At 57.5% G+C, this 13,400-nt stretch overlaps 1 protein-coding gene across 3 annotated transcripts in view; it reads right to left on the bottom strand.

Annotated features, from left to right (window-relative positions):
• Window positions 1-13,400, bottom strand: part of EIPR1 (EARP complex and GARP complex interacting protein 1) — an 84,013-nt gene that overhangs the window by 27,408 nt on the left and 43,205 nt on the right. For all 3 annotated transcript variants that reach the window (XM_007100165.3, XM_028496914.2, XM_024118962.3), the window contains one exon: window positions 7,108-7,264. In XM_007100165.3, coding sequence (XP_007100227.1) covers window positions 7,108-7,264 — 157 coding nt within the window. The remainder of the gene's footprint in view (window positions 1-7,107; window positions 7,265-13,400) is intronic.

Genomic DNA, 13,400 nt, shown 5'->3' on the forward strand with positions numbered 1-13,400 from the left:
TCCCTGGGCGGGACACGCCCGAGGCCCAGAGCCTATCGCCACGCAGGGCGGATGCGGAGCCGATGGACACAGCTGCGCTGGCCCTCCTGGGGCGAGGCTCCTGTCCTGTCCTGTCCTGCCCCCAGAGAGGGCCGAGGGGCAGAGCCAGGGGGCAGAGCAGGGCCCTCAAGCCTGGAACGGCTGACTCTCACCAGCCCTGAAGTCCAAGTTCACACAGGTCCACTGCGGCCGCTCACTGCCGACTCCACCCAAGGCGGGGAGAAGAGGGCAAGTGCAGGGCAGGGCGGGCGCCGTGCGGCTTAGCGGCGCGTCCAGGAAGCTCGAGCCTCCTGCTCCTGGGTCTCAGCAGCAAGTTCAGGGTTGGCTCGGAGCCATGACACATTTTGACGTGAAACACCACCCGAATTCCAAGCAGCAGCCCTGGCTGTCCCTGCCTTCCTCCTCCTCCTCCCCCCACACCCTGTTTCTCAAACAGCAGAAGAAAAATCGACTGTAGTTTAAAATTCTCCAGGCAGAGTTAGCGGTCCTTCGGGTTTACATTTTTTAATTATTTAAACCTCAAGTTTAAATAATCACAAACAGAACTTCAAAAAATACATTCTCCTAAACTACCCCACTGGATACAATGGTATATGTCTGCCCGGCATGTTCTGGGAAAGACCCTTTGGGTTCATGAGAGGACCAACTGAAACACACTTTGAACCCTAGTATTTAATGGAAACTTGAACTACGATCTCAGAAAGAATATGAATTTACCCTGTGATATAAATAATTATTTATACTCTGCACCGTACGTTCAGATTTTCGTACTCTGACTCTTCCTAGGTAAGCTGTATCTGTACGGCGCATTTTACTATTTTTTCCTCATCACCCCCTTCCTAATACTGAGCTTCAATGACCCTCACAAGGCGCCGGGGTGGCTCTGACGACCGTCCCCGTTTGACAAATGAGACTTTAGCCAAACTGAAAGAGGAAGACATCTTTATATCGTCCTGTAAAACCACAGACTGTTCTTTTCCTACAACACAAGGGATGCGAGGCCTCATTCCAGGCTTCTCTTAAAGCTAGCGGACCTCTTTAGCAGTGAGCCAGTAACCAGGGCAGCAACTTCAGGGCTCCAGTTTAAAAACCTTACACCTAAGTACATCTAGGTTGGATGAAACCAGAAAGCACAAACCTGGACCTTATAAAATCTGATGACTCTTCTGTGATGACACTGTCGTAATCACAGAGACCCTTCCACCGTCACTGGCAGCAGAATTATACCGTAGGATCTCCGAAAATTTCAAACATCTTTTCTTCTATACCCTCAGAGACAACTCTGGAAAGGTATTAAGGATAACTTTGAATTTACTCTTTGAAACATTCACCCAAGTCAGCTTACGCCGTTCTTACACTGAAGTGAAAAGAAGACACGCAAAATCAGAGAGGAGGCCAAATCCTTTCTTCTGGCCAAACCACCTCAAGTATTTGGAGACCCACACACGTTTCTTTTCTTCTCTTTCCTCTCTAAGCTCAACACCAAAGCTTACGGCCCTTTTTCCTTCTTCTACTGAGAACGGTAACATGCACACCCGCTTCCCAGGAATTCCTGACCCTCGCAGCCAGCCTGGCATTCCAGTGTGATCTTTACCTCCATCTGCACGGCAGAGGTCTCTCCTCCCCAGAAAGCAGAGGTCAGCGGTCACTGTGCAAGTGCCACGGGCATCTGCAAGGACATCAGAGAAAGACCCGGCACGTCCCCCGCAGTGAGGCTGACCCAGCCCGTCACGGCCCCTCCACAATCTGGGGGGGCAGGGTGTGGGAGGAGGGGCTGCTGGTTTCCGATTTCAGTGACTTCTCCCTTAAGGAGACGGTCACCGTCCGTGACACGCTGCCATCCGTACGACTGCTCCTGACGCGCCGCTTGGGCAATGGTGCGTGTTTCCACGATCTCGACTTTGCTTCCACTCCCCAGCAGGAAGCATTGATCCACAGCCAAGGGGCGCAACTCCTCAGCAGCTGGAGAGCCTCTGCATCATCAGGAGACGGAGAGCCACAAAATTACACTGTGGTGGCTGATCAGCCCTCGGGCCAATCTCGACGGTGATACAGCCCTATCTCCTAGGGGGCCGGTGCCAGGGAACCGTCACCTCCTTCCTGCTCTTACCTGCCGCGTTCCCGAACACCTCCCCGTCATCGGGGCTCCAAAAGACGCCAGTGTACGCAGGCGACAGGGATGTAGTGCCGGGAGGCCCTAGAGAGCTCGGTGCCCAGCGCACCGCTCACGCAGACCCCGCCCGTGCTGATAAAACGCATCGCCCGTCAGTGTCGGCGCTGTGACCCCAGGAGACCCCTAACGCCCGGGAAGAACGAGCACACAGCACACGAAGGGGGAGCTGTCAGCAGCCCCTCCTCACCTACCCCCGAAAAGGGAACGAGTGCCAACTACACGTGTGACACCAGGACGAACCCTCACCTCAGTGTCCTTAACATAACAAGGTGAAATTTTATTAATTTTACGTATCTACATCCCATATCCTTCCAAAAGGATTTAAGGCGGCTAATATACATAACCTGGAGTAGGACGGGATGAGATACCCTGAAAATGGTGAAAAGACCACAGTTGGGTAAAAGCATCCTCATGGTTCAGTCCGAGCCCTGCAGGCAGCCCGCCACCAGCTGAACTGACTTCACCCAGGAGGACCTCACGTGAGTGGCGTGGTCACAGCCGTGTGTCTGTTGAGCCAGCGCCCCTCGCCTCAGTGCGACAGGCAGAGTGGAAAGAGGGTCATGAGTTATGACTAGATTCAGGGAAAGGCACGTGGCACCGAGCAGGTGTGAAAGAGAGCTCACTGCACCCAGTGAGCTGGAAAGAACATCAGAGACTCCTGAATTCAACCCACTTTACACACGAGGGAATGAGGCCCAAACTGACCTGACTCGCCAAAGGGATGCCGTGAATTAGCTACAGATCTGCAGGCAGAGCCCAGGGCCACGGACCCCAGGCCCACCGTCTCTTCCACAATCACCACGCTGACTGCAGGAGCGAACCAGGAGGGAGAGGAGAAGCATGCCGGAAAAGATGACGACTCTAGTATCTGCAGAATGAGGGGGTCCCCTCGCAAGCAGAATTCGGTTTACGCTGGTCATCCAGAAAGGACCAGCAGGAAGATGCGTGAACACTCCCCAAACTTATTCTGAGGAAGATGTGTCTGTACTCCCAGCGCCTGACACCACTTCCAAACCACAGAGTGCCGGCCGCGGGCGGTTCCCAGTCCCCATTCCGCAGGTGCGATCCTGCAGCCAGACTGCCCGGCTGTGAAGCCCAGTCACTCCCCCGAGGAGCGAGTGACCCTGGGCGCAATCTCCTCCTCTCTCTGGCCTACAGTTATCTTACCTACAGTGGTCCCCACTTTACAGGGTCACTGTGAGAAATGACAAGGCGATGCGAGCAAACCCCCGACGGCCCGGGTCACGGTCACGACGCAGCACCGTCTCTGCGGCCCCAATTCGCTCCTTTTCTCACTCAACAAGAGGAGGGCTCCGTGTGCCAGGCGCTGTCCTCGGTGCTGATGCAGCTACAGGACGCAGCCTGCATCCTGACAGGCCCCTGCCCGGAGGAAGCTCAGGCTACGGACAAAGACGCAGGAGCACGAACGCAGCGAGGGGAGGGTCAGGCGGTGGCGACTGCTATGACGAGATAAAATTGGGTAAAATGACAGAAAGGCGTGAGTGGGGTTGGAGCAGTGATCATTTCGGAGACAATGGTTAGGAAGGACCTCTCTGAGGAGGCGACACTGAGCCCAGAGGAGCTGAGTGCTGCAGGTCACAGGGCAGCCCCTCCAGGGGGACCTGTGCCCCGACAGGGCGAAACCGGGGAGTCAGGCCCGGAAGGGTCCGGGGGGTACGTTACACCAGCCCCTTCACTGCCTTATTTACAGCCACGCAAAGTACCACATGCCAGAGACCCTGCCATCAGCACAACGAGAAACGTCACCTCCTTTTCAGGAATGGAGACCTGATCTACAGAAACAGGTGACTTTCCAGTGACCCTACGGCCACCTCGGGGAAGGTGAGCACAAGAGACCCATCGTGCACTAGCTGACCCTGCTTGCTGCGATGCAGACGTGGGAGCCGTCTGCCCCATGCCCCCGCCGCTCCAGAAAAGGAGAGGCTGAGGGGCCCTGAGGACAGGAGCCCCACGCCTCTGCCTGTCAGCGCAGCCACGACTCCAGGACGCTGGGACTGTGTGGCGTTCCTGGACACTCCCTTCGGGCCAGCAGCGGCCGATGGTCAGAGCATCTGGGAGCCCCTCTCCTGGAAGTGCTCTCAGCACAAATAATAAGGCAAAAAGGAAAGCAAGCAAGTGAACACAAAACACCGACTGCCTCATGTCTGACCACAGATAGTGTCCTTCACCTCCACGGATCCACCAGACTTAAATTTCCAAAACTCATATTCCCTATCTAATAATGAAACTTTGACCCTGCTGAGGATACTTAAGAGAACGTGCAGGACAACCCCACATGCTGATGAGGATGCCGAGACTGGACCCGCACACACAGCTGGCACGACCCCTCTGGAGCAGAGCACGGCCGTTTCCACCAAACTAAACACTGCGCCGCATGGCCCAGCAGCTGCCCCCAGGCACCTGGCCAGGACAGTGGAGACCCGGGTGCGCCGGGTACTGTTCGGAGGCTCTCTACGCACAACAGCCCGAAGCCGGGGACCCAGACGCTCCACAGGGGAACACTTACACGGACTGTGTCCATCCCACCCGGAGTCCTACTCAGAGTAAGAAGGAAGGAGGGACGACGATGCAAAAGCCGCCATCAGGTGCACACGGCGTGACCCCACGTGCAGAATGCTCTCCCAGTGATGGCACACCAGGTGGCGAGCGGGCTCACGGCGGCCAGGGATGAAGGGCGGGGTGTGGGGGGTGGCCCGAGCGATCCTGGTTCTGTGCCCCGACCGTGGTGGTGACTACACAGACTGACACGCGTGATGAGATGCAGGGAACTCAGGGCACACACAGGCGTGGGTGCGGAACACGTGAACCTGCGTGGGGCTGTGGGCTGCCTCGATGGCAGTGGTGCATGGTCCCTGCTGGGGGCGACGGGCGGGCATGCAGGGTCTCTCTGAGCTGTTGCTACAACCGCACCTGCAGCCACAGGTGAAAAGGTCAAAGACACAGAGAGATGCAATGGATAACAAAAAAGACTTCAAGAAGTACTTTGAACAAGAGCAGCAAATTGGGAATAACCGCATTCCGAGGTGACTCTGGGGAGGATGGGTTTAAATATCGACACTTGCCTCCTAACACGCTCCCTGTCACGGGCGAGAGCGCGGGCATGCTACACCACGTCCCGACGACGCCCGTGGGCAGGCGCGGCCCGCTCCCCCTGCGACGGCAGGGTTGATGGGGCACTGGGCCCACGTGGGGAGCGGGGAGCAGATGACGGCCCCTCCCTTGGCCCCTCGTCCCCTCGTCCACAGGGCGCAGGTCCCCTCCCTGCACTCACCCCTCTCTGCACTCGCCAAAGGCATGGACGCCGCCTGTATATGCCGGCCTCGCCCGAAATGACTGCGGGTCTGCACTGTCTCACTCACCCGTTCCCCAGTGCCGGGGTAGCTCCTGGAACAGACACACGTGCACGCACACATGCATACACATATGTGCACACACTCTTGCACCCACACACACACGTGCAAATGTTTGCTGGGGAAGCAGGGCTGCCACCTGAGACGTGGGCTCCGAACAGCTCTGTGTGGTTTGCAGCGCTGTTCGGCACCCGTGGGTGGTTTCTCAGGGGGCAGGACGACCCCTTCTGTGCAGATGGCCGGACTCCTGGGAAAAAGCAACAAGCCCGACCTGGCGCCTGCTAACCACCGCCACACACAGAGCGACAGACGGAGGCCCCCAGGGCCCTGGCCACGCAGGCCCCCAGCTCTGCTCCGCCCGCGCGCCCCACCTCCAAACGCAGCTGACGGTGGGGACCAGGATAAGTCCCAGCTCCAAACATCGCCTCCTCAGAGACTCCGCCATCAATTCCTCTACTAAACATGAGGGACTCTCTCCTCAGGGGGCCCACGGCACACGGTTCATAACGACTCCAGCGTGGTCCCCGCCTGCCCTGGGTCTCGGTTAGATGTTTACACCACGGCCTCCCCGAGAGATCGTGACTCCTCGAGGCCGGGTCCTCTGACCCATCACCCTGGGTCCCTGGAGCCTGGCAGGCGTGTGCAGCAGGTGCGTAATAAATACCTGCTGGATTAAATTTGTTTAATTGGTAGGGGTGACTAAGAAGTGACTACACCGAGGCTCTTTCTCATGTACATGCACACACATAGGCACGCACACGCACGCACACGCACGCGCATGTGGGAGTGTGACCGTATTAAGTAAAACAATTACCGTTCTAACTGTAAACACCCATAACGAGGGTACATTCCCACGGTCCCTTCTAGAAAGCACGGCTTCTTGAGTTTGCCGAGGCTTCGGCGACTCGACACGTGAGCCGTGAGTGTTGTGAGGAGGGTCCGCGCGTTACCACGGGGGGCACGGCAATCCCGCCATCGCGGCCCGCGGGCAGCCAGGGGCCTGGGAGCCCTAAGCGGGGGGCGGGGGGGGGGGGAGGGGGGGGCGTCTCTCCCTCCTGAGACTGCACAGGACTTTTGGGGACATTAATGCAGGACAAAGCCTCGGAGGGCTGGGGGCACAGCATGACCTGCACACGGGGCGTCCACACTTGGTCCACAGAAGAAGACATCATAAGCCTTCAACCCAAGGTAACAAGTAAGTTAATTCATGCATAGGATTGCTGAGTGAAGGTGTCTTTATGAGGTAAAAAGCAATGCAGCGCTTAAGTGCTGTACGGCACCTGACTGCCATCCTCCCGGCAGGTACCCGGCAAGACTGACTTTAGAAGAAAAGGATCTGGACGCAGCTTTTCTCAGTACGCGTGCAGCAGGGTCTCCATAGATGTGTCTCATCTGGGAAACAACTGGCACTAAAGAGGGAGCGGAAGGAAGCAATTTATGCCACATCTTCTTCAAAGAGCAGAGGGGCCTCTGCGGCGGGGACCTGCCTCCAAGCCTGCCCGGGCACGCAGGGGCGGAGCCTACCAGGCGGTGCTGCCGTGGGCCGCGGGGCCCAGGTGACAGAGCAGCTCCAGGGCGTGTGCAGGGCTCGCTGCATCCTCCGGGGACTCGTGGCCGCCCGGCTCCAGCTCCGCTGGCATCCTCCACACCGCGGCGCACGTCACGACTTTGCCGTCTGCAGCTGAGGGACAAGGGAGACGTGAGCAGAGCGCGGCCGCCCGCCCTGCAGACGGCGCCCGCACACGCAGCCCCGGGCCCGCACCCCTGCCCCTCGAAACGCCGACCGGGCGGGCGGCTCCAGCCCCTGCTCCCTGCCCTGTTCCAACACATCATCCTGCTTTAGGAGAAAATTTAATTTCCTCAAAATCGATTTCCTCCTGTTCTTCTTCAACAGTTCTTCAAAAAAGGGAGTGAAATGAAGGTGGGGCGCAGCTAAAGACATAATCACCACGGGTGCAGCTGGGGTCTAAGAGCAGCGTTAAACGGATTTTCCCTGAAAGCTCTGTGAGAGCACCTTGCACAGGGGCTGAGTGCCCTGCGCACGCCGCGTTCACGCGTACGTGCTATATGGCGTCAGTGGTGGCGCAGGCCCCCGTCCGCTGAGGGGAGGAGTGCGGGCCAGATGCCACAGGCTGAGCCCTGGTGGAGAGCAGTCCGGCGCCCGACGGTGGCGCGAAGCCACTCTGCGGACAGGGGTACTGAGCACAGACAAGAGAGGCGGTCACCTCTTTTCAGGAACCTGTCTGGCTCTCGGTCTCTGCCCTCTAAACAACTTTTCTTTTTGAAACAATTTTTCAGTAAGACACAAAATAAGATGAAAAGACAGAACAAAAAGAAACAGATTTAACATCATGGGATTAAAGACTGAATCATAAATTCCTAAATGTAAACCCTTTCAAAATTTGCTTTCCATTTAGTTCTAAACGGCATATGTGCTAAACACCTTCCCCTTTAAAAAATGGTCTTTAACAAATGATAATAAAACAATGAACAGGCTTCAGCATTAAATCGTCAATTGGTATCATGTGAAGAATATGAAAGAATTGTAGGAAGAGAAAGAATACCCCAAGAAATAAGAAAAAAAAAACAAAGGCCCTTAGAGTACATTTGAAAACGTCCCACTTCTTATTACATACATGGTCCTCCAACCGAAACCCCAGCCAATGAACCAAGAAATACAGCAGTGAACACAACGGGCAAATGCCTGGCTCCCCAGGTACTATTATCATAATACCATTAGTACCCATGATCAAATCGTCAGTAGAAGGACCAGGATTTCAACAGTAACTGGAGAAATGCAAAACAAAACCAAAATGAGATACACTACATACCTACCAGAACGGCTAAAATTTAATGTAAAAAAGGTCAACACCACCAAGTATTGGCAAAGATGTGGAGCAACCAGATCCCTCAAAGGATTGTTGCAAAGAGCGTAAAATAGTTCCAACACTTTGGCGGTTGGACATCCACATACCAGGTGACCAGCAATTCCACTCTCAGGAGAGGCTGTCACGACGCGTGGCCTGTTGGTAACGGGCTTTGTGGCCGCTCTCTGACTCCAGCAGTTAAACCTGGCCCCAAAGCAAGAGGGGCCTGGTGATGGTATGTATGTAACTGCCAGAAGCCAGGGGCCAGCAATTAGCCTAATGACCGACAGGCCAGGTTACCAGCCAAGGAAGGCCAACTGGCCGATAGACAACAGGAGACGGTGCCGCAAGGAGCAAAACAGATGGCCCTCCGACCCAGGCCTGGCTGCCCGTACACGCAGGCAGGAGTCCACACAACTGCAGAAGGAAACAAGAGTGAGCGAGCAGAAGGCCGAGGGGAGTAACTCCGTCACTACAAGTCGTGATCCTTTACCCAGGCCTGGTCTCAGCCAGTTTCAGACACGGGACCCACTGTCGGAAACATGGCCGGATGCCCAGCACTCAGAACGCCGCAACACCAGGGCAGGTGTGTACTGAGACGATTCCCCAAGTCTTCGCCCAGGGACCTCGTGCTGCTTACTTGGTGATCACACGCCGGGCACAGGGCCGCACCCTGGCAGTTCAAAGTCCACTGAACCCAAAGCGTCCCATGTCCCCCTGTTAGACTGGGGACATTTGGGGGCCAGGCAATAAACGGACAAAGCCAGGTCACAGCAGACCCAGTGGGCCTGAAGACCCACCCGGACATATGTCATTTCCATGGGCCTGACATGGCAGTGGGTAGAACACCCACTGCCCCGTGGCCTGTGCGGTCCGGGGGTGGAAGCCTCAGAAAGTGCCCTCCCACCCCATCAAAGGGGGGCAGAGACATGCGCCGACTTTAAGGACCAGGGCGTGGAGCGCCGGGGCCCTGGTTAATCCGCTCTCTGGCCTCTGCAGAAAGCCCGTGGGCCCTGGCGGGCGAGCGCGGACGGCCATCAGCCCAGCGACAGGGGAGCCCTACCTGCTCACAGCTTCCCTCGGCCTCAGGGACAGGACCTGTGGACGCTGCCCCCGAACGTTCTCTCCTGCCCCAGAGAACAAAGAGGCCTGGGAACCGCCTGTGCCTCTGTGAGGAGGAACCTGGCTGTGCTTCGCCAGAGCTGCGCTGGTGCCCCGCTCGCTCCACCCTCCACGCCTGGGGACGCGGTGGCCGGCCGCCTGCCGGTGGGGTAAGGGCCAGAGGGCTCTCAGCAAGGTTGGGCTGGGACGCACGTCTGGGGGACCTGCTGGTGTGGAAGATGGTGGCAGAAACGGTAGAGCATCGGCTTCACGGAGGGACCCCAGGCTTCCAGCGAGTCACATGCCTTTTGAAAAACTGCTCCGACCGTGTTTCTGGGCCCTGATGGATGGACCGCAGGGCACCAACTGACCGAGCATCACTCCTGCAAGAGCTCAGTTGTACCCACCAGGGCACAGAGCCAGGCAGGCCCAGAGGGCACAGACCACAGAACACACATCCCCCACCAGCGCCCGTCTGCACCCACACCGATGGCCAATTGGCTGCAGGGGGAGAAAGAGCCCGAGCGGGTTTACAAAAGGGTGGGCTTGGGCAGGCACAGCCCACTGTGGGCAGTGGCTACAAAGCAGCTGCACTCAGGGCGGCTGGGAAAACGATGGCGGTGGCGGGCGGGGGGCGACACACAGAGCTGCGAGAGCCGCCCTGCCCCTCCTCTCTGTGTGCACCCGAGGCCGGAGGCCAACCGGTCAAAAGCCCAGAAGAGAAAGACTGGAAGACTCTGAGGCATGGAGCCGAGTCCGACACAGACGCTGCCCAAGAGGACGCAAAACACGATCAAATGGTTAAATAATACAAGGTCAAGATCAGCAAGTGCTTTGAGAGATCCAGGTGAGGCGCTAAAGGAAGGAGACGCCTTCCCTGAAGGGGGAGGACCAAAGGAAAGGGTGCTGGGAACAGGAGCTACTTGACCTCAGCCCCAAGGAGGGTTTGGGCACATGGAAATGGACACAGAGGCGTTCTGAAGCAGGATTAAGGGCCCAGGGACCTCGGAGGATGGAGAATGGCCAACGGTTCTACTTAGGATACGGTAAAGGTGAATTAAAGCTGGGAGAAATGAGGTTTGAAGCCCTCTGAGGACCAGACCAGGAAGGGCCTTGAAGACAGAAGAGGAGCGTGGAGGATCTGCTCCAGATACCGGGTGGAGGCTGGCGGTTCTGAATCGGGACACAAGCGCCTGGCAGAAAGTAGGAATTCAATCAGTGCAAGGTACAAGGCGAGTCCGAAGCCCCTCACTGGAAAATGTACACGCTAGAAGTTATCCTGAGGAAGACCAGAAAGTTACCGAGTTCGGTGCCCACGGGAGGTGCCTGCCAACGTCACCTACCCTAGAAATGGGTAAACCTGCAAAACACACTGCATCAGAGTGTGCCTTTGGTCCTAGGAATACGGTAGGCATTATCAGAAACTCTCCAAATGCTCAGAGGCAGATGAAATGGAAGGTAAACAGTACTAAATGAGAAACGCTGGAGGTATACCCATCGAGACATGCAAATTGGCTCTGAAACTCTAAGGATTTCCATATCTATATGAATCTCAACAGCATTCAACACACATCCACCAGCTATCAAAGAAACTAAGGTGGTTTTAAGAAGGAAAACCCTATCTTTAGAAGGAAAATGCTGTCATAACCACTGAGGCATTCTTCTTTGATCTCTGTTTTCAAAGCTATCCTGAAGTTAGGACCCGCAATGTAACTGCCCGAACTACTGCTCCAGTGACCAGGAGCCCCCAGAGGGCAGGGCCTGCCTCCAAACAAGCCCAGCCTTCACACAGCAGATTCAGACCACAGGACATCGGAGGGAAGGGAACTCCGAACCATGCCTCTGCATCCTGCAGATGAGGAAACCAGGCCTCCAGGACCTAACTGCCCTCCCCTGGCTCACACGGCTCATAAGCACCAGAGTCAGAAATAAGACGAAGCCTCCTGGGTCCCGAAAAGCCCACCGCTCTGAAAGGGAAAATATGAGCCATGCCTTAAAGGCCAACTTGATGCCCGTCTATCTTTTACAGGTAACACACGAGCTAAAGGCACTTAGTGAGATAAAAAGATAATCGGGCACATGAGTGGAAAAGGCGTACTCGAGGCTGCCAAGCGTGCCCACGCAGTGTGCGGACTGCTGCAGGGGTGTCGAGTCCAGGGCTTAGGGGACTCAGAGGAGATCAGAGCCTTTGTAAGCGTCAGCAGCCACGCCGGGCGGCTCGGCTAAAGGGCTAGCGGTGCCTGGCTGGGGACACAGTCTGATGCCCAGCTGAAGGGGAGGGGCTGCCGCAGGTGCTGCAGCTCAGAATCCCAGGCTATCTTTAGAGACTTCAGCCGGCTCTGAGTCTGACACAGGCTGAGCAGGGTGAATGAGGTAGAATCCAGCTCCACAAAGCAACCAAGCAACCGCCCGACCAGGCAGAACTCGGCCTGCCGGACAGTGAGCCCGGAGACGCGCCCCAAGGCCCGCCTATAACAACCTCAGCCTTCTAGGTGCCTGGGGAGAGCGTCCTGTGTGAACTACACCGCCCGGCGCAGGAACCAGCCTGCAGCGAGGAACAAAGGAGAGAGAGGTGCCTCACCCCAGCACTAGTGCAGGAGCTCCTGCGCCGGAGACACCATCGCAGGGACAGGATGGGGTGGGGGGCTGGCCGTGAGCTCCACAGACGGGGTGGGCCCAGGCAGGAAGCACGCTAGCCCGGGGGCTCTGGCCTCCGAGAAAAGAGAGAGGAGATCTGGGCGGGTCCTCAAGCGCCCCTGACCTGTGTGACCAGCAGACTCGGGTCCGGGTGGAGCCTGCCCTGAGTCCCCACGGTGAAGAGTCACAGCCTCTCACTCGGTTCCTGAGACAGTTCACAAACCAGGGCCCCTGCTTTTAGGGAAACCCAGGTCCCCCTGGGGAAAGACCCGATAGCACTGCCACAAGAATATACTGTAAGTTTTCCTCAAAGCCTTCCCCCAAAGAAGCCAGGCGCTTTCCGGGACAGCTGCGCCACGAGGAGAGGGCCCCGCGAGAGCTGACGGAGCCCCCGGGCTCAGCACACCCCCCCGTCTAGAAGTCAGACCTACGGGATGGCAGCCAAGGCCCCCCCCGTGAAGGGCCAGTGGGCCCAGCTCCTGAAGGTGTACTGGGGAAGGCAGGGGGCAGGACCCCCACACAGCACCCACCCCAGGGGCAGCAGAGCCAGTGGTGAGACGTCCCCACCCATCAAAACAGGAGCCAGAGGCAGCATCGCACACGGGAGTCGGAGAGCCCAGATGGCCCTGACCTTGGGAAAGAGCTGGCACACTGAGCGTGCTCCCGTCCGCACCAAACCCACAGGGCACCTGTGAGGAGGCAGCAGATTCCAGGACGGTGGCAGAGGATTGTCACAAAGCTCACCGGGCAGGTGCAGCCGCGATTCCGGTGTGCTGCCATCATGGAGGCAAGACGACGCACCCTCGGCCTCAGACTCGGGTATCGATGGAGGGTTTCTGCTCACAAGGGCAGCTTGGAAGGGTCACCAGCAGCCAGGCCCCATCTCCAGCAGAGACAACAGCTCCCGGCCCCGGCACGGGCGCACCTGCTCTCAGGTCCTGAACCCACCGGAACCTCCTCCCAGGTGTGCACACCCTGCCCGCCGGCCCAGTCGGGCCCTCCGCCTGTTTCTGCACGGCCCACGAGCTGAGGATGGGTTTGCGTTTTAAAAGGGACACAGAGGGAGACAGGAAGAGACTGAGAAAGGGTCCGCACGGCCCACGAAGCTGGAAGGGTTACTACCGTGCCCCCATCTCAGCTCCCTAGGCGCCAGCCACAGCCTGCTCCGCGACAAACACACAGCGCCTCGGGCACCCTCCTGTCGGCTGCCTG

Source organism: Physeter macrocephalus, chromosome 12, assembly GCF_002837175.3.
Source record: "Physeter macrocephalus isolate SW-GA chromosome 12, ASM283717v5, whole genome shotgun sequence".
Lineage (NCBI taxonomy): Eukaryota > Metazoa > Chordata > Mammalia > Artiodactyla > Physeteridae > Physeter > Physeter macrocephalus.